This window comes from Sparus aurata, chromosome 9, assembly GCF_900880675.1.
Source record: "Sparus aurata chromosome 9, fSpaAur1.1, whole genome shotgun sequence".
Lineage (NCBI taxonomy): Eukaryota > Metazoa > Chordata > Actinopteri > Spariformes > Sparidae > Sparus > Sparus aurata.
In genome coordinates, this window is record NC_044195.1 from 18,216,128 (window position 1) to 18,236,962 (window position 20,835).

Consider the following 20,835-nt stretch of genomic DNA (forward strand, 5'->3'; position numbering starts at 1 on the left):
GTATCACTGGTTCTAAAATGTGCTACAAAAATACGAGTTTTCTAACGAATCGTCCAGTGTTTCTCACCAAAACACACTGTGTGTGCTTGAGCTCTCACAAATGTGTCGGATGCATTTCCGTCCTCCTACATTGTTTACAGTCCTGTTTACCAGCCACCTTCTTCTTGGCTCATTTCAGCAGCTCTGTGAGGAATGGTGTGAAACCTTTAGTGGGGCTGTTTGTTGTCGTGCGTCACCACAGGATACCTTTAAAGATATTCTGAAAGTAATATTAAAGGTGCATGCAGCATGTCAGTGAAGATTACACGCCTACATTAAACAAATACAGCTACTAAAGTCTTTAAGTGTTAGCAGTTATTTTGCGAGGTACCATCTTAGATAAATCATTCTGTTTTTCTCTAAATCATCTGTTCATCATGTCCACAGGTGCTGCAGATGTACCTGCCCTTCTGTGGCATTGCGATCTCCAACGCCCAACTCTTCGCCGCCTCGAGGAAGGAGTACGACAGGAGCCGGGTAAGGGCCACAGGGCCAACCAGGATAATAACCCCCCCCCCCCTTCACTAGGATCAGCATTACTTCCTCCCCCCTGATGCTGACATTGAGGCTGAGTATTGATCAGCAGCAGCCCACTTGCTGCCACTGCAGTGGGGGATCACGGAGCAGCACGCGGCCCTGCATGGACGTTTTCTCTCCGGATCTGTGGTGGGGGATGGGCCGGTATCCAGACTATAGGGCCCGGTCCATGGTCTAAATCTCAGAGGGAATGTTAAGAGATGCACTAATTTATGTCACACATTGATCTGTGATGGAAGAGAACATAATGAGAACACAGCTCAGAGAACAGAGGAGAGAAATGAGAGGAGCTCCCCTTACATCATGTGAATTTTATGTGCTTGTGTATTAAAATTGGATTGGCACTACCTCAGATAAAAGGCCTAATTTACTTTTATTGGCAAAACTAATAACATTATATCATCCTGCTGGTTTATGGTTTCACCTGAGTGTGGAAAAACATGTTAATTTAAAGGGTCTGCAGTATTAGATGGTGAAGGATTTCTGATTTAGTTTTTTCAGCAGCATGCGGCTCAGATTGTTGGGAGTGATGTCAGCGGTATCTTTCTCTGTCTCTGGTGCTCAGGCACTCTTGGAGGTAGTCAATGACCTGTTCGAAGAGCAGACTGACCTGGAGAAGATTGTCAGGAAGATCATGCACCGTGCCCAGACATTGCTAAAGTGTGAGCGCTGCTCTGTTCAGCTGCTTGAGGACATTGAGTCACCGGTATGGTTTTTGTTTTTACTCTGCTGTATGTGTGTGTGTGTATGTGTGTGTCTGTCTGGTACATTTGTGCAGTGGTGGAAAACAACAAAGCACATTTACTCAAGTACTGCACTCAAATACAATTTTGACTGTTTATAAAGTAGTTAAAACATACTTCACCTCGAGCATCCACAACAGTAACATTCTGCTTACACATTCAAGGGCACTCCTACTGTAAAACAGCTACTTTTATGTTGGATATTTTAGGTCCATGTTGTTAGTGATACTCTTGTACCAAAGCAGATTTCAAATGCAGCACATTTACCTCATTATTCTTACATTGCCGTACATGTACTTTTATGTTGAGATGCAAAATGTAAGGCTTGCCCACCTGTCAAATTCATACCCACACCAAAAGTGGGCAGCATGTCAACAGAGCAACCGCTAACTGTAGCTGCTGTCTGCTAGTTAGCTCAGTTAGCCGTGCAGTTAGCAGTCAGGACAGGGAGCTTGAAGCACCGGGGGAGTTTGGGTGTTTAAACAACTAGCACAGGAGCTGTGGACCAGGATGAGCTGGGGCTAGCTGGTTAGCATGCTAACTTCAGTTGATATCTCTGCAACACAATGCATACAGTTAGATGATGTCATAATGCCAAACTGTTATTTCCTCACATTCTGTTGATAATTTTAGTGACTCTTTCAATTAGTTTTCCACTAAAATTCACACATAATGCACCTTTAAGTAAAGGATGGAAACACTTTTTCCACCACTGATTTTGTGCACGTCAAAATCACGTCCAATTAATTAAAGTATTATAGATATCTCAATATGGCCAAGTGTAATATCAAAGTACAGAAGCTGCAGTTTTTGATAAAGGTTATGAGTCACAACACACCATTATAATTGAAGCATTGTGTTGCTATAGAGATCCTCTAACCTACAAATCATATTCCCCCGACGTAAGGGGAAAATACTTTTCTTCCAGAGGAAATCACATCATCATTATCATTCCCAATAAAATCAAGACTTGTATAGAAGTATCTGTCAAAATGAACTCAATTTGACTTTTTTGTTGTCCAGACAATTTTTTTTCTCCTTGCCTCACTTCTATCAGTGAATAATATTGTGTACATTCCTACATTAGTGATTTCTGCCTTTTCAAATCTTCCAGGTGGTGAAGTTCACCAAGTCATTTGAGCTCCTGTCGCCAAAGTGTAGTGCAGACACTGAAAGCAGGTATGTCTTTATGTTTCAGTGTAACATTCCACTCTTCCACCCCAATAACATGCGGCCTGATGTAAAACGTAGCTTTCCATTAGCTTTTCATTAGCTCTTCATTTCCCCCCTAGCCATCATTTCCCACCACTTCTCACACCAGTAGCCTTTTCACCGAATAGTCATAGCTCCACCTTTGTTTGCCTTCGGCTTGTGTACGTTCTGCGCAGAGCCTTGTTTGAATGTGTAAAGCTTCCATCAAGGACAAAAAAAATAAGGGAAGTATGAAAAGAAAAAATTAAATATTCTGTAGTGCTGTGGGAGTAATGTGCTGATTCTGAATAGGAGGCATACTGTAGGAGCCCGTCTTAATTGGGTTTTTGCTGCTTCTCTCCACTGCTAGGCATGGCTGAGTGGCGGAAGAGAGGCTTAATATTGTGTGGGATGTTTATGGATGAAAACCAACGCTGAAAGGAAGACAAAATATCCCCCGAGCCCTGCACTTTCCTTGACTGATACAATAACTTCAGGGCAGTAATCATTACCCCAAAATAAAAATAAATAAATACCAATAGTAAGAAATTAGTAGTAATCAGAGAAATGTCACTCTTCTTGACAGGCCAATTAGGTCTTCCTGGCCAAACACATACTCCCTGCTGATCCGTGTTTCTGAGTTCACATTTAAACAAACAGCCAGTTTGTGAATTCAAGTAAAAAAAAAACAAAAAAAAACCCATTTCAAACCAAGCTGAAGTGACAAAAGTACAGTATCTCCGTGATGATGCTACAGGTTTACATCTGAATAACAAGCGCTGCTGTGCCAGATTTATGTGTGTAATTAAGTTTATAAATTTGGTGTCAGAAGGCGAAGCGTACTGTAGGATTTGTAATGTGCCTTACAATCCCTAGCCGCCCCCATGGGGAGAATAACGTTGAGTGAGTATACAGTGCTTGCTAGTTTGTCTGTGGCAGCTAAATGACAGACAAGAGACAGGCAGAATGAAGAGAGCAAGAGAGAAAAAAGGACGGTGAGGCTTCCTAGCCGTCAGACTGATGAGGTTTAGTCCCTGCTCAGTGTGGGTTTCACATCCACACACAGCTGGAACACCAGATCAGTGGGATTTAGAAGATCTGACATCGGTGTCTCTCTGTCTTTATTCTAGAGACAAAGTGAACCACGCTGAGCGTTTACCCTGTTGCGTTTGAAGGCAAAAAGTCAGCGAGTGCTGACTGCGGTTAATGTGAATGGGAAGTGTGCGCAGGGATGCAGGTGTTTCTATGGCAGAGTGTGGGGGCGTTCGCGCAATAAGGAAGACAATCACACAATTAACTTTTAATTACTTCATAAGCTGCAGGAGAAGCTCACTGATATCTACTGCAGGAGAAGTTCATTAAATGCAAGTCAACGCAAAAGAGGAAGTCCGCAAGGAGGACTAAGAAATAAAGGCCTTTTGCAAGCTTGCAGTTCAGGTGTGAAAGACAATAAAATATGTTTTACTTGAACACAACATTTTTTTTGCTGTGTGTGTTTGTGGATTTTTTTTTAAAATCTGCAACCTTCAGTCTCCTGTCGGTTGAGTTGTTGTTTGGCATAGAGGTCAAGCGTGTGTGGGTGTGTGTGTGTGTGTGTGTGTGTGTGCTAATTACTCTGTTCATGTCACTTGTCTTCTAAAGGTGCGTACTGTAGCTTCTGAACAGATTCACACCATATGCCACGTCCCCTCATAACTCATGAACTGGCTGTCTTGGACACTTGTGGAGACACCATTGAACTCTTTTTCATTGCTCTTTCTACATCAGTTGGTTCATCAGCTCGTTGTTCCGTGAAAAAATCTGTTAAATGGTCCAGAAATCAGCGTCAACCCTATAGCAACTGCACATTTCTATCTATGAGGCTGGAACTTGCCGTGCAGGTCAAATGTGTGAATGTGAACGTGACAGATTTTTTTCCAGTGTTGTTTCTTCTGTTGAGTTCCTTTCGTCATCTTCCCTTTCTTCTTTTCTGACCCGTAGTTTCAAAGATAGTATGGAGAAATCGTCGTACTCAGACTGGCTCATCAACAACAGCATTGCAGAGCTGGTAGCTTCCACAGGACTGCCCGTGAACATCAGTGATGCCTATCAGGATCCTCGCTTTGATGCTGAGGTATACAGAAAAATAACACACCTTTCAAATTTGACATCACTGGGAATGTGGCAAAGTGAAATAATCTCAACGAGTGTTACAGAAGCGCCAGTATGAAATATGCCCGTGGCGATTATCATTCAGTTATCATTCGATCAAAACCGGGCTGATTGCTCGGTGCTGAAGATGTTTTACCGCTGGTATGTGTGGACTCACAGGATCTCTAAACCTCTGTGGGAGGTTCACACGCTGATGTCACATGCGAGTCGATAAGGGACATGACATGGGGTTAATTAGTGGCTGTGAAGCTGCCTGGGGAGCGACGTCAGGATGGCATTGTTAGTATGCATTTTGATTTGTAGATAGAAATAAAGGAGACCATCAGTGTCAAACTTTTACATCTGCCCCTCAGATGCTTATCAGTTTATGATGCTGTCCTAACATTCAGTTCAAAATGATTTATTAATGGTTTACACCTTGATTAATTGGACTCTCATGTGATCACCTGATCTCATGTGTCATGACCTTAAGGACTCATGCAGGTGTGAAAATTTCGATGGCTGCCAGTGAGTAGAACTAATAAAGTCATTTTGAAGTCATCTCTTCAAGACCAAATGTAGAATTCCAGCTGCCTTTGATTTCCATTTAAAAAAAAAAATTGAATTCCATTAGTTCATTATTTTTAAATTATTGTTATTTTTTTTTCTTTTGTTACCACATGATGAGAAATTGCATACTACCCCCTTTTCTCATTTGTCAGCTGTTAATTGATCTCTGTGGGATAAAGGCCTTTTCAAACCAGGAGGTGTTAACTGCAGCGGCCGCTGCTGACGCTGCACAGGCCTAAGCAAAATCCCACAGCGGCTAGCACAGCGATCCACTCTGCATCCAGCTGCAGGCAGCAAAGGTTGACATGGTCAACCTTTAGCAGCAGTGACAGAAAAATGGAAAATGTGTACTGGGTGGAAATGCTTCCAGAGGGCAACAACTTCCTGCTTCTAGTTTTTAAAGTTGTTACTGTACTCTACATCCTGCAGATCCTATATTTCTGTATAGCCTTGCTCTTAGTTAATACTCCAGTGGTGAAAATATAATTTCATACTAGAGAGATGGGTATCATTTAAAATCTTTCAATACTTGTGCTCATACCACACTTGAGTCTTGTAACGGGTTCATGTATTCAATCTTACTTTGAAGAATATAAACAAATCAAATGCATCACATATACAAAGCAGTTATCTCAAGATGTTTAAAATCTTACTGTTTAAAATGAGCATTATATATTATAAATGTAGAGCCAGCAGATTAAAGAAAATGGTAAACAAATGGAGCTGCAACCTGCTGCATTATTTTCATAACTGATTAATTTGCCAGTCATCTTCTTGGTTAATAAATGAATTGTGTGATTGTAAAACGTCATCAAAAGTTCCTGAAGCCCAGGGGGACGTGAAAAAAGTTTTGCTGGGTTGAAGGATCAATACCCAGTTCTATTTATACTGAAAGCTAAAACCAGAGTACAGTGCAAAGAAAAGGAAGTATTTTGGGGGGGATATTGCAGTTAATTGTCATTTGATTCTGTTTTTACACTCCCACTCTTCTCAGGCAGACCAGTTCTCAGACTTCCACATCCGCTCTGTGCTTTGTGTGCCTATATGGAACAGCAACCACCAAATCATTGGTAAGTTACCATATCTAGCTTCACAAGTGTCGGATGGACGGATGTTAAGCTAACCTATTTTTTTCCCCGCTTTGTTTATTAGTTTCCTCAACAAAATAAGAGAAAAAAGGAGAAAAAAATGCTTGTTCTTAATCTAGAAGTAGGCTTATAGTTTGATTGTCGTACATTCCCTCCGCTTAAACAACCTTGTAATGGTAAGAGTTTTTTTGTGCTTACCAACAGACATAACTAATCAATGGGCTAATTAGCCTACTAACAAAATGATCAGAGGGCCATGATGAGGTTGTTAAAAGGCCGCATCATTCCAGGAGCTGCCAGTTGAATAGGTGTGGTTTAGGATGTCGGGGTCAGTCTCTGTGCACGTCAGTCAAGTTCTTCCACACAAACTTTCTGTATGGATCTCACTCTGGGGACAGAAACATTGCTGTGTTTAGCAAGAAAGCACCTTACCCAAACTGTTGGAAGTACATAATGACATGAAATGTCACTGTATGATGTAGCATTAAGATTGACCTTCACTTGAGCTAATGGGATTAACACAAACCTAAAGATAGGGATGTCCACATACTTTTGACCATTTGTGCATCCATGATGAATCGTGCAGAGTTCACACACACTCATAATGCAGGTATAGAACATTTTGTTTTTGCAGAGTGGACAATAAGGTAAAGAGGGGCTTGAGCATGTGTTCAGCTGAGGCTGCATGTGTGTGATTAGATCCACGCTGCAGCATCACTCCACACTCGGAGGTGGAGTTCCCATCTTCCCTCTGTGTGCTTCGTGTTTCAGCCCCGGGCTAACACCACACTGACACTCTGATAAATCATTGATTTCTTCGTCTGGTTTTGGTGCTGGATATTGCAGCGAGGGGCAATGGTAGCAGCTCCGCTTGGTCCACTGAGGTCTGACGCAGGAAGTCATTATTTTTTTTTCGAGTGCAAAATGATCAGCATATCTGCCGCAGATGGTCGGTTAAGACCATGTTGCTTTTCTTTTCTTTTTTTAAGCGTAGGTGTAAGTGCGTTTGTTGGGGAGGGGAGAGGGAAGCGGAAGAAAAACAGAAAGAGTGAAGGGCGAAAGAAAGGTAGCGTGTGTGGGTGGCACCTGAGGATTTCCGGAGAGAAAGAAAAAAAAAAAAAAAACGTTATACAAACAAAGCAGCAGGAGATGAAATTCTCAAGTCAAGGATGTCTCTGTGTCATCTGCCAAGGTTACAGCCGGCTCTTTCAAAATATAACCAAAAGAAATCCTGTTTAACAATAATGACCTTTCATGTTTGTTATCATTAGCATGTCCTTTATCATATGCATGAAAGTTGTTTTAATATAGGCAGCTGATTTTTGAAATTCTTTTACCAAAAGAATGTTCGCCTGAATAACCATTTTGTTCTGTAAAAAAATGGAGATGTCAGCGATGACTCAGAAATAACCAGACTAGTCCAAAAAATCCACGTCATCACACCCTGCTAATTTCCAAATTGATGAGCACACCCCCAAATCCCCATCATGCCACAGTTTGATTGTGACGACTGATTTTGTAGCTCATGATCAACCTGCACTGGTCGCTCAGAAGTAGGGCTGGTCAGCACGTACAACTTGTCAGGGGTTTTCTTGCAGTTTGAGGCGTCAGGATTCAGATTTCTCAGATGCTGACTGAACACCAGACCAGTATTATGATTTTAATTAAACTATCAGAATTGGCAAAAAAAAAATGTGTTGAAATCTTAGTTTAAGCGGGTAACTGACCAGGGCATAAACATGGACAACAAGGCCCTCTCTAGAGCCAGTGTTTAATTTGTCTGCTATGGGCTACTGTACAAACATGGCCTAACAACAAGGTCAACTCTGTAGAAGACGCCCCGCTACCTCTGCAGATGTAAAAGACTCATTTTAAGTTGATGAAAACTGGATGATTCTTGATGATTATATATCAATGAAAGCATAATTATGAATATCATATTCTATTTCTGCCAACAGTTCCCTCTAAATCCTAAACACTGGACCTTTAACATTGAACTGAGGAGGTTGGAGGATTGAACAGTCAAACAACACAACTGGCCATCAATGTAAAACTTCTAATGGAGCTGTAAATTATCATCATATTACGTTTTTTTTGGTGAAATAACACCTGTGACAATGGGAATGTGGTGTAGTTAAAGACTATGTGGTCGCCACAGGGCTCTGAGCAGTCATTCGGTTTGCTTATGCGCGGCGCCATAACAGATCCGAGAGGACATCAACCCTGTGTTTTAGATTTAATGACACCTTAATGAAAATTGTTCAGAATCCCGGTTCACTTCTTTGGATCTCCAGTCATACATTGGAATTAAAATGTCACTTCGGTGGCGGGTTTGTTTGACCTCCTAGAGATAAAAAAAATATGGTAATGTATTGTGTAATTACTTTTTGGCATAATTTCTCAGTGGCAGTTAAAGTCTCGATCAATTAAATGTTTACGCTTTTATCAACAAATGCTTTCTCTGTTGTTTTTTAATTAGATGCTGAGAGAAGCTGTCCAAACAGGGAAAACTGCTGTCAAATAAAAAAGCATTGTGGACAATAACCGGATGCCCTGTCAAAGATAACATTAATTAAAATGTCCACAGTGCTACATTTTTGCCAATTTGTATCACCTTGTGACATTATAATACACGTAGCCTTAAACTGTCTTCATCAAGCCTACTGAGGTTTTGAACATACAGCAGTTAAATATAGTTGTAATTGCCATTATTTTAATACTAGACATTGATCAAGAAGTTGTTTTTCACTTCCTGTCTCAAACGCTAATGTAAGGCAATGAACTGTTATGTACAGATGAATGAAATCGTTTGCCATCAGACATGCAAAACTGTTTTTTTAAAAAAAGGTTAAAGGAAAAATCCGCCCACAAATGTTAGTTCAGCTGTTATTTACTCATCATTCTCATGCCGATAGAAATCGGGTGAGTCCGCAAAGCAATCCTGGAGCTTCACAGCGAAACAGTGTGGCATGCTCCTAGAAAAATGGAAGTAGATGGGGACTTCAAAATAACTTAAAATGGATCCCAAATTGATTTGAAAAGACGTTACGTACACTCTAAAGGCTGAAATATTGGCTGTAGCTGCTAAGCTAAAAGTGTTAGCGCACAGCCTGTGGGCACTTGTTGTTTATAATCATTTGCAGCTTTAATGTTGTTGATACATTGTTTTTTTTGTTTGTTTTTTGTACTTTTTTGTTTTGTTCCCCTTTGCCTTGGCTTTTAAAAGTGTTTATTATGATGTTAATAGATAAATAAATAAAGGAATACTGCTGTTGTTGAATATACTGCTGTTTATGCGATAGGATGTTGTGTCTCTGCCTAAGTCCCATTAATAATGCATGTGAGTCGATGACAGAGTGTGTGGGTTTGATCCTCTTTTAATTGCAGACGGTTATGTGCTGTGGAGCTGCGCCAATATCAAGCTTTTAAAAAACAACGTTAAGCTCTTGTTGTAAGAATAAACTGACCTTGTGTTACAGGTGTCGCCCAAGTGCTGAACAGGCTCGATGGGAAACCATTCGATGATGCAGACCAGCGTCTCTTTGAGGTATCAACCTTGAGTTTTATCAACATTTTTCCAATTATTGGAACTGATGACTTTTTGTTATATTGCTGATAAGATAAGTTAGTTATCCGAATCTGACAGGTAACCAGTAAGTAAAGTTATCAGATAAATGTAGTGGAGTAAAACATACAGTATTTGCCTCAGAAATGGAGTGGAGTGGTCGTGTAAAGTAGCGGAAAATGGAAATACTCAAGTAAATGACACCTCAAAATTGAACTTCAGTGCAGTGAATGAGTAAATTGTACTTGGTTACATCCCACAATTGGTTATTCTAAAGAATCTTCATTCTCAGTGCAAATATAGGTCTGTGCCAGTTCTAAATATCCGTTAAAACTCTCCTTGATTTCTAATAATCTGTATCAACCCCGAAAAACCACCTAGGTCGAAACCTAGCGAACAGTAGCCTGTGGGTGTATTGGAAACTGTTACTCAACAGTTTGTCTTCTTTTTTACTCTTTTCTTAGGCGTTTGTGATCTTTTGTGGGCTCGGCATCAACAACACCATCATGTACGACCAGGTGAAGAAGTCCTGGGCCAAGCAGTCCGTGGCTTTGGATGTAAGCACACCAAGTCTTATTTGAATTCCTGCTTCATATCAGGATTTGGAAATGAAAAAAAAAAAAGCATTTTCTTCCATGTTTTGAAAAATAAATGTTTTTCATTTGCTTACATTTGCATAGACATCACCATGCTAACTGTGATGCTGCTTCAGGGTGTTGATTTAAGTTGATTGTGGTCCTGCTTTAAACTTCGGTTTCCTTTTTTGCCATGCCTGGTTGCTCATTGCGTTAGCTTCGATGCCTTCCCTCGGATGATATTTCCCCGTGCGTCCTATCTGTTCTTCTATTCCATTTGCTATAATGGCATCTTTATTTTCCTTTTCCAGTCAACATATGCTCTGTGCCGTAACGTTCACCCAGAAGTCAGTGAAAACAACGACTGCTGCACGGCTAATACAAAACCATAATTATTCCCTCTCAGGGGTCTTTGTGCTTGGCTCCTTTTTGTAGTCTCATATTTCCACAAGAATGTACATGTGAGGGAAAAAAAGTGCTGAACTCTCTTTGCAGATAACATTCTAACAAAGGTTTTTATTGAAAATTAATGAGAGGCAGTGAAAAGCAATCCCTCATCTGCCCCGCAGTGTGTAGCCATTCAGCACTACTCAGCCTTTGCAGTATGTCCTTAGATTACAATGGGGAGCTTTCAGGTGCATTATAGTAGTTAGCACCACATTGTTTCAAAGCAAGGAAAGGCAGAGAACACAGAGAGATGGGGCATTTAAAGGAGAAGGCGCAGAATGAACTAATATGTAGATGCATTGCTCCTGGCAGCACTGAATAAACATGAGCATTTATGATCAAATAAGCAACTGCAGGTCTGAGCGAGGTATTTCTCTCAGGAAATGAAAGGAACATGGCGATGGAATCAGGGCTGACATCGCCGCTCTTGTAGACTGTACCAGAGGCGAGTGTTCACTTCCTCATCTAGAGGAGCCGCTGGATGTAACGCTGTAATACGGATGCGCGGTATTTACAAGCCGTAGCCACTGTTGCGCTTCTCTTAACAGCCCTACTGGGTATTTTTAATGATCGGAAAAAAAATACACTAAGTGACACTGTGTTGTTATTTCTGCAGGTGCTGTCTTACCATGCCACTTGCTCCAAGACCGAAGTTGACAAATTCAAGGTAACAGATATTTACAGTTGTTATCGAAACGTTTATCTCAGAATTACATTTTTCTCAGTTTTTTTTTGTTTTGTTTTAACTTTGAGCTTTGCACAGATATTAAAGTCACAACTCATGTGAGACATTACTTGTTCTTAAGGCATATCCTTTGACAGTAACAACAATGCTTTTAAAAGATAAAACTGGCAGTATTCAATATGAAGTGGGGATGGATAATATTCCCAGGGTCTATATTTTCTCCCCGGTTTTATTTTTCTTAGCAATGGAATAAAAGTAAAATATAACTTGGCTTCCACTGGAGGCAATGGTTAACAAAGAGACGCAGGTATTGTTCAAAGCAAATGAAAAGATCATCCAGTTCAATAGAAGGAAGCAGGGATGACGTACTTTTATAGGCTAACCTGTAAGCTACATGTAGCATCGCCCTAGTCTCCTCAACAAAACACCTCTGGGATTTTTGAATTGGATTTTGACTATTTGGACAAGCGCCTTATTTGAAACATGCTAATGCTTCAAATTGAAATTTGGGGAGTTTACTGACAAACATGAAAATATCTTAAGTTTGTGCTAACCACAGACCTTGTTTTAAGTTTTATGCAGAAGGAAATGGACTGAACACGCTTGTTTGAAGTCATAAACTGTTTTATAAAACTGAGGCTGATACTTGTGACCTGTTTTTTCAAGACTTATTTGTCTTCAGTATGAATGAATTGGCTTGGAGAGGACGGAAGTACTCTGAATTATTCTATTTGTCTACATTATATTGTCGGTTCTGATTCACTGACGGCAAGAAAAATTAGAGATAACACTAGCATTTTGCAGGAACTGTGTTCCTACTTTTCTTCAAATCAGAGGATGGCGAAGGATGTGGAGTTATTACTTACCCCTCAGTTCCCGGGAACCCTCCAGCAAGTCCTCATACCTCAGTGACAAAATAGGTCGTTTGTCGTTGCCTTCCAAACATAGCCAAATGAATATGTTCTGATCTGAAGCGTGGAAAAAGACAGTCAGCCTCTATTGTATTTGTAGTCGACACATACTGTCGGTGTGGATTACAATTTGTGATTATCAGGTTTGCTCTTGTGTCGCAGGTAATTGCTAAAACATAATTTCATTGATTTCCTTCTTCTGTGGATGTGTTTCTTAGTGTTATATTGAGTTCATTTAAGAAATATCAGTGAAAACAAAACTATTAAAAGCCCATTATGTTTCAGCTAAAGCCCTCCATTAAACAGAAGCCTGATTAAAGAACTAGATTCCCTGGTGTCTTAGAAATCACGGGAAGTAAAATCTTAGAAATTGAGCTCATAATGGGTATGGTTTTCTCATGGGCCCTGATCATAAGATATCTCTTTCTAATTAAATAACACCCTTCCATCAACTGTAATAGGGGGAAAAAATACAAATATGGCAACAGAGAGGAATCACTGGCATCCGTATCTTCTAGACTTCATTCTCAGGTTTCTCCAAGGAACTGCGGAAGCACGCGAGCACAACTATGGGCCGAAAATTCCCCAAAGAAAACAAACTAATTGTGGTATTTGAAATGTATTACTCCAGTCAATAGGCAATCATTGTCAATGCATTATTTATGACGATGAAAGAATGAAAATATCTACATTTTTAATTGGCATTGACATTTGTGAAATATAGATATGACCTATTTTCCTTCACTTTCATGTGTAGGTTTTTCCCCTGTGACTGCAAAGTAGGAACCCCGCTTTCCAGTGTGCCTGTGTGATCTTTCAGCCCCCCCTCCCTCCTCCTCCTTCTTCTTCTTCATCATCCAGCACCATGCTCTCCTTCCTGCCTTCCCCCCCCCTACTTTCTTCCTTTCATAACTGCTCTAAATAAGGAGCCTTACGGAGTACAGTTGACTGGGATTTTCTACCGGAGTGCAAATGGCAGCGGCAAACAAACCCTAGCTGACATTTTGTAACCCGGGGGTTGGGGTCGGGGGGGTTGGGGGGTGGGGGTGCTGTGAATTAAGAGAGAGGAGAATAACCTGCTGACCTGACAGGCAAACATTTGTGAGGGGTAAACGTGGTGCAGCTCTGGAGGAGGGAGAGAGAACAGAAACGTGGCTGCACTGAAGCTGTAACGCAGATTTCTTTAGAGAGTTTTGACTCACTGGACTGAGATGCAGGTCAGAAAAGCATGAAACGGTCATATTATAAATGTTGACTACGGGGCTGATAAGACCCTCTCTGCTCGTTGCGCTCATTAAGCCCAGGCTCAAGATAGGAGACGCGGATGCATTAGTGTGAATACGGTTAATTGGAATCGCGTAGATTTTTTTTGTTTTTGTTTGAATAATAACGGGGAGAAAAAGAAAAAGAAAAAAAAAAGCCATTGACGATCGCTGCTGTGTAACTGCGTTTGTCAATGAGCTCTGAAAATAAACAGCAGTGAGATCCTTCGGTAAAGCTCCCTCATTAATCTTAACCCCCTCCGAATGAGTCCACAGAGTCTTAATTAGCATGTCTCCGTATTTCCGTGTATCATCTAAAAATGGCACCGCGTTCTCTGACCTCGCTCTCTAAAGTCACTCTCTCCTCCTCGACGTTTTTCTTCCCGCCACAATGAAACAGGCTGCCAACATCCCCCTGGTCTGCGAGCTGGGCATCGATAAGCTCTCCTTCGACGACTTCTCTCTGGACGTCGACGCCATGATCACGGCCGCTCTGAGGATGTTCATGGAGTTGGGAATGGTGCAAAAATTCAAGATCGACTACGAGGTGAGGCACCGACTTTGTTTATTCCTTCGCTGAACTCTGCTCCTTCGCTGATGTGTCCTCGCGACAACTCGGCTGACCCGTGTGCTCGTCTCCGTGTCCGTGTTTCCCCTCCAGACGCTGTGCAGATGGCTGCTGACTGTCAGAAAAAACTACAGGATGGTTCTCTATCACAACTGGAGGCATGCCTTCAACGTCTGTCAGTGCATGTTCGCCATGCTTACGGTAAAGATCCTGCTGCCAGAACTGTTGGTGTGACGCTAAGGAATTTATAGCCAATGCTCATACACTGGGATTGGGCGGGAAAAGCTCTCAAACAATCCGATTTGAACTGAAACACCAAAGGCTGAGAACATAAGGAGGGTGCTGGCACTGATCTAAGTAGATGAACTCAAATATTGTTCTTTGGTAGGCTACAAATAAGTGGCTTACGGAAGCGAGATCTTCCCTCTCAGCTTTACAGATGAATCTATGACCGATTGAATCCCTCATAAAGGTGTTTTTAGAAAGATGCAAAGGAAAATGAACACAAAATGATGTGGCATAACTTCTTCTTTCCTACCCGATGAATCATCTGAGATCGGTCATGTGCTCGCCAGATTAAAATCTTCACGACAGGAGGCGATGGTACAGCTTTTTGTCGTTAACGTCGTAACGATAAAAAAGTTCCATACAGCTGCTTTAACTAAATGATCTGAACGATTCTGTCTCTCAGGTTATAATGACATCAATGTACGCCTGTGTGTGATTGGACGTTGCCAGTCAGCTGGTTGCCAATCACAATTGGGCCAACTAACATTTTGGTTGAACTCTTGTTGTAATTGAAGGGAAAAGGTACTTTTTGTGTTTGACCTCTGTTGAAGTTGCTGATATTCAAATGAATGAACTGACTATACAAACAGCCAAACCAGATGTTTGTTTGAACAGAGACCCCGAGAGAAATACTTCACACGGTCCCAGAGGGCCTTTACTTTACCAGGTCCTTGGGGCAACACACACACACACACACACACACACATGGGCGCGCGCTCATATACGAACACCACCGTGTAGTTCATTTAATCAAGCGCAGCATTAATGAACGGTGTCCCATCTGAATTGATCGTTGGCAGAAGGAATTGGAATAGAAGTGTGTAAGCTGTTCTGGGCACCTCCGCTCTCCGGCCATGTGTTTTAATGAGTGGGCCGAGGGCCGTGCTATCTTTGCCGCTATCCCCACAATGACCTATAGTGACTCACTCAGCACATGGCCTCCAGAACCCATTCATCCAGCCTATAAAGCTCTCTGTGTGACTCTGTGATTGCAGTCCCACTGGCTATAGAGGGAGATACTGTTTATTTTAGGATGCTGCGGCAGTCAGAGTGTTTTTTTGCTTGTTTTTGTTTTATTTAATCGGTCATGTGTGTTTGTTTTGTCATCTGTTGCCAATTAGACGGCAGGCTTCCAGGAGACTCTGACGGAGGTGGAGATCTTAGCGCTTATTGTAGGTTGTGTGTGCCACGACTTGGACCACAGGGGCACCAACAATGCTTTTCAGGCCAAGTAAGTGTTTGCTCTTTACCTGTCCGTCTCTGCCGTACGCACACGCACGTACACGCACACACACACACACACATACTCTCCCTCCTACACACTGTTTATAGTGTGTTTTCCCACCTGCAGCAGTCAGCAGTAGTCCAGCCTGGATCAGCAAGAGTCAAGTGGCAAGTTGTATAAGGCTTATATAAGGGTCTGCTTAATGAAGAGCCTGTAAACACTGCTGACTCTGAGCACATTTAGATCTGTGAGTACATTAAACCGCTTAAACTTGGTGTTCTCTGCACTCACAAAGGTTATTATAGTAAAAAAAAAAAGCTGAATCAAAAGCTGAATCAAACTAAAACATTTAATTTAATTCATTTTTTTTTTTTTTACAAACAACAGTAAAGGGACGGCTCATTCACAGAATTCAAATGATAACGTGAGTGACTGTGAGGTTAAAGTGCGGGCTCTATGCTTTTATATAAGGGTGTTTACATCTGTGGCATAATTATATCGTTTTTGTACTTTAAGATCCAAGAAAATAATTCAACAAGTCAACAGCTTAAACAAACACATCATATGTTTGAACTGTTGTCAAATCCCCTGTGATCTATGAACGTCCGCGCCCACAGGCCGCGCTGTTGTTCCTTCACACCTGTGCTGCAGCTATCTTCACCTCTCCATTTATTTGTTTGCCTTCCATCCACCACGATGTTTAGGATCATTATCCAAAACTGTTATCTATTTATGAAGAGGCCAACGAGACACCCTCTGCAGCTAAAAGTCAGCCCTTTAATCTCATGTTTTATTTCAGATCTAACGTGCTGGAGTGCCGAGCCATTACGATAAAAGAACAAGATAACTGCCGTCCTACCATTCAGCGTGCTAATTTTACCACTTTCATTTTGCTTTACTACCTCCAGTACACCGGGCTCAGTTTGTCAGTATTTTTCCCTTCACATTAAACGCTGATCGTATTCAATGTTGAACAATTGAACTTCAGCTGCAGATTAGGTTATGGCTCTCAGGTTTCTCTTATTGTCGAGCAATAAATAGGCAGCAGCGTGCAGAGTGAGGGAATTACAGCAGATTCAACAGCAGCAGACTTTGTTTCTCAAGTATGTGTTGACTGCTGATGATGTTATCCCTCTTCTTGATCCCTGTGTTCGTGTTTGTGTTTGTGTGTGTCAGGACGGGCTCAGCCCTCGCTCTGCTTTATGGGACCTCTGCTACGCTGGAGCACCACCACTTCAACCACGCTGTTATGATCCTGCAGAGCGAGGTGCACTGTTATGTTCCAATATCTGCTGCAATGCAGTTACCATGAAGGTTCTGCTAATGCCTACCGCTGCATGTTGTTATTTGTGCGACACATTCAAACTCTGGCTACAACCAAGTTTAACTCTTTAACGAGCCTCCCCTCTTCAACACAGCAAGGTTTTTAATCTTTTTGCTGCTGCGTCTTGTACTTCGATCGTTCCTAGGATGAGGCTTCGCTTTATAATGAATGTAGTGACCATGAAGACAAGAGTGTTATTCCTCTGTACAGTAACCTGCATGATGGTAGTGACGTCTAATACAACAATTGGACATTTTGCAGAGAGGTGTTTGCGTTTTCTTGGTTAAACTGATATACATAGGGTGGACAAAATATTAGTCACCTGTCAAGAAAAATGCAACGGCACCATAAACTGTAGTCGTATGAGGAGGAATAGTTGGAACATCATAGTTCAATAGTTCAACATTTTGGGAAATAAGCTTTTTCGCTGAGTGTTAGAAGAGAAGATTGATACCACACTCGTGTCTTTACTGTTAATGTAAAACTGCATCCAGCAGCAGGTTAGCTTAGCTTAGCACAAAGACTGGAAACAGGGGGAAACATCTAACCTGTCTCTTTCCAAAGCAACAAAAATTCAGGGACCGCCCATTGTTCCACCTTCGCATTATTCCAAAACCCCAATATCCATAAAAACATCTCATTAGGCAGATAGTCCATTTGTCTGACAGCCTGTTATCCTGAAAAGCAAATTGCTTTTAAGGCCCATTGTTCCAAAAATACACACTCTCTGTGGAGTATTCTGACCTTAATATCTTGTGTCAGGTCAGGGTGAGGGTCTGTCGTTTGGTGTAAGGCCAGAAAAGCCTCTTAAAGGCATAACCCTCGCAGATTCAGTCACTGAGCGAGCAACTGCTGGAAGAGCGTGTATTTTGAGAGCAATGGGCATTTTTTTTTGGGATAGCGTGCCTTCGGACGAATGGGATTTGTGTCAATTAGGACATTTGTCAGACTGTTGGGGTTTTGGGATAGTGGACGATGGGGAAAGTGGCATTAAAACCAAAAGATCTGCCTGGCAGCACTATCCTATCTGGACACACTGACCTCCTGCAGTGTTGATTTTCTCCTGTCTTACAGTATTCTGCTGGCTGAGACGCATGTTTAACAGACAGATATGAGATTGATCTTCTCACCTTACTCTTGGCAAGAAATTAGATTTACCAAAATGTCAAAATATTGCCTTCCTACGTCTCTCGATTACCTTTCTTGCCTTCTTAAAGAATAATAAAAAAACCATCCTACTTTACCTTAAAAGTAAAATGAAGGGAGTTTGTGTCGTAGCGCCTGAAGGCAACCGTGTGGTGCCAGGATGTCTGCTGCATGTGAGCGAGAAAACAAATAGCTCAGGCTGCCCTCAAATCAATGTAATTACAGAGGCGATAGATTTGGTGCTAATTGGTTGAGAGAGACATTTTACCAGGTGACTGGGTTTGCATGAAGTCGTAATTAAAGACGTTTTGAGGGAGCAGCTGAGCTGAGGCTTAGCAGGGTATGTTCCAGCGGCTTCATTATCACGGCGCTGACAACACAGTAAGCTGACAAATGTTTGCTTGGAATATCATAATGGCTCCTGTTGATACTGGGGTTGAACTAACCCTGTCCTATTAGCATATAAATGAACAGTGTGGCTAATTCAAGTAGAGGAGAAGGCTCACGATTCAGCTGGCGTTAACCATTCATTTAAAATGTACACTTTTAAGAAACGTCACTCACACCCTTTTGTCTCTCTCAGTTTCCTCTCATCACTCTCACTTCCTATTTTCCTCTCCTCCCTCCTTCATCCGCTCCAATTGTGACAGAATGAGAGAAGTCCTTTGTGGTTCTGCTATCACGTACTTCAATATTTCATGGGAACAGATGAGCTCACGGCTGGAATCCGCCGTGATGTCCTTTGGACTTTTTATCCTTTTATGGCGTTTAAAAGGAAAACAGAGGTCATCCAGTTTAGAGGATATCGGCTAATTTCTCATTATCGTCATCTCTCATTCTGGTGCTTTTTTTCTGTTATCACCTCGACATCTTCCTTTTTTTCTTTTTTTTTTCCTCCACAGACAGACCGTTCAAACCGTCCCTCTAGAGGAGGGAGCCTAAGTGGTGAATGAATGTATAATACATAATGGGGAGAGGCCTGTTTGAATGATAGAGAGCCTTAAGTGAGAGATGTTGCTTACTTATTAACAGCTGCTGGCTCCCCTCCCCGCCTGCACGGATCCATTCAGCAATTATTGTTGCTTGTTTTTTTACCGTTACCGGCTAGTCGTGCAAATAGGCCCTTTTCGCTGAAAGAGTTCTTGGACACGTCATAGTAGGGAAAGTCAAAACACCCTATATAACAGATGGTTTTGTAGAGAGCACATTTATGGGTCATTGTCACTCAGCCTCATCCCTGACAGATCTGGTGTATATATATTTTGATGGAGCAATATCGGGAAACATGATTAATTTGCCAAAGATAATCGTGACATGAAACTTTCATACTGTCCCATGCCTTGTGTGAATCTTCAAAGGCACTATGTAGTGTACAAATGTATCACTCAGAATTCAATAGGTACTCAACATTGTGTAGTGACTAAAGTGTATTTTCAAACACATTCCTGGTATTGTGCTTGTGACTTACCCAGAGGATAGTTTGGGGACTCAAAATGGCCATCTTGATTTTATTTTTCTAAAAAAAATGTCTAATTGCAATGTAGAGATAAAAAGGGGAAGCATTATTTGCAGCTTCACAAATTAATTTTCCTCTCACAAATCCCTTGTTTACCCCCTCCATTTTTCTTTTCTATTAAAATGTACTTCTTGAGTATTTGAATCACTGAAAATAGAAGATGTGGGAAAATGAGACAAATCAGGCCACAAACTAAATAGACAAAAAAATGTTTTGTTCATCTCTGCGATGCATCTGTTCATTATTACTTGTCATTCACATGATACGTGGTTATTTTTATATGTCACTTTCGGAGTCATTCACGGGTTTGTCCCAGGAGCTTTTGGTGAGACTACATGATTTGAGGCTCATGCTGATATTTCAGAGTAAAAGCATTCAGATAATAATCACCAAATAATCTGAAACATGAAATATGCATACATGTAGCAAAGACCTCTGAAAATTAGATACAGAGTTACTTTATGGATTCAAACCTCTCCTCAGCAGTGTTTTTATATATCATTTAATGTAAAGTTATTTAATGTAAGATCCAGAGACTTGCAGTGAGCCAATGTCACCCAGTGTTATCTGCAGTTTAATATAACGCTCAAGCTCTTATTGGATCACGAAACAAGTCTGTAAAATGAACCTATTAACCAGTTAAATGGACCTTCTGCTAAGTTAATGGCACCCAAGCTAAATAAAATGAATAATTCACCCAGCGACTGTGTTCTTTTATGTGCAGAAGTGACGTATGTTTAGTGATTCTTTATCATGTTATCTCTGGTTGTGTCTCCACAGGGTCACAATATCTTCTCCAACCTCTCGTCCACAGAGTACAGTGACCTCATGCAGCTGTTGAAGCAGTCGATCCTGGCCACAGACCTCACGCTCTACTTCGAGTATGTCCTGCTGAACACCAGACCGCTTATTAAACTGTTAAATCTCCTGGTTCTGAGATGTCCACAGAGCCCGGCTCAACCCAGCGTGCATGCTTATTTACACTGAAGTCTTCCTCTGTACACTGTTTGCTGCAGGCTTCTTTT

General features: G+C 41.4%; 1 protein-coding gene across 1 annotated transcript in view; it reads left to right on the forward strand.

Annotated features, from left to right (window-relative positions):
- Window positions 1–20,835, forward strand: part of pde11a (phosphodiesterase 11a) — a 43,137-nt gene that overhangs the window by 12,481 nt on the left and 9,821 nt on the right. Inside the window, exons 3-15 of the mRNA XM_030427817.1 lie at window positions 427–516; window positions 1,142–1,282; window positions 2,434–2,498; window positions 4,491–4,623; window positions 6,205–6,280; window positions 9,778–9,845; window positions 10,328–10,420; window positions 11,502–11,552; window positions 14,144–14,290; window positions 14,405–14,512; window positions 15,721–15,830; window positions 17,001–17,091; window positions 20,591–20,691. Of these exons, the coding sequence (XP_030283677.1) occupies window positions 427–516; window positions 1,142–1,282; window positions 2,434–2,498; window positions 4,491–4,623; window positions 6,205–6,280; window positions 9,778–9,845; window positions 10,328–10,420; window positions 11,502–11,552; window positions 14,144–14,290; window positions 14,405–14,512; window positions 15,721–15,830; window positions 17,001–17,091; window positions 20,591–20,691 (1,274 nt within the window). The remainder of the gene's footprint in view (window positions 1–426; window positions 517–1,141; window positions 1,283–2,433; window positions 2,499–4,490; window positions 4,624–6,204; window positions 6,281–9,777; window positions 9,846–10,327; window positions 10,421–11,501; window positions 11,553–14,143; window positions 14,291–14,404; window positions 14,513–15,720; window positions 15,831–17,000; window positions 17,092–20,590; window positions 20,692–20,835) is intronic.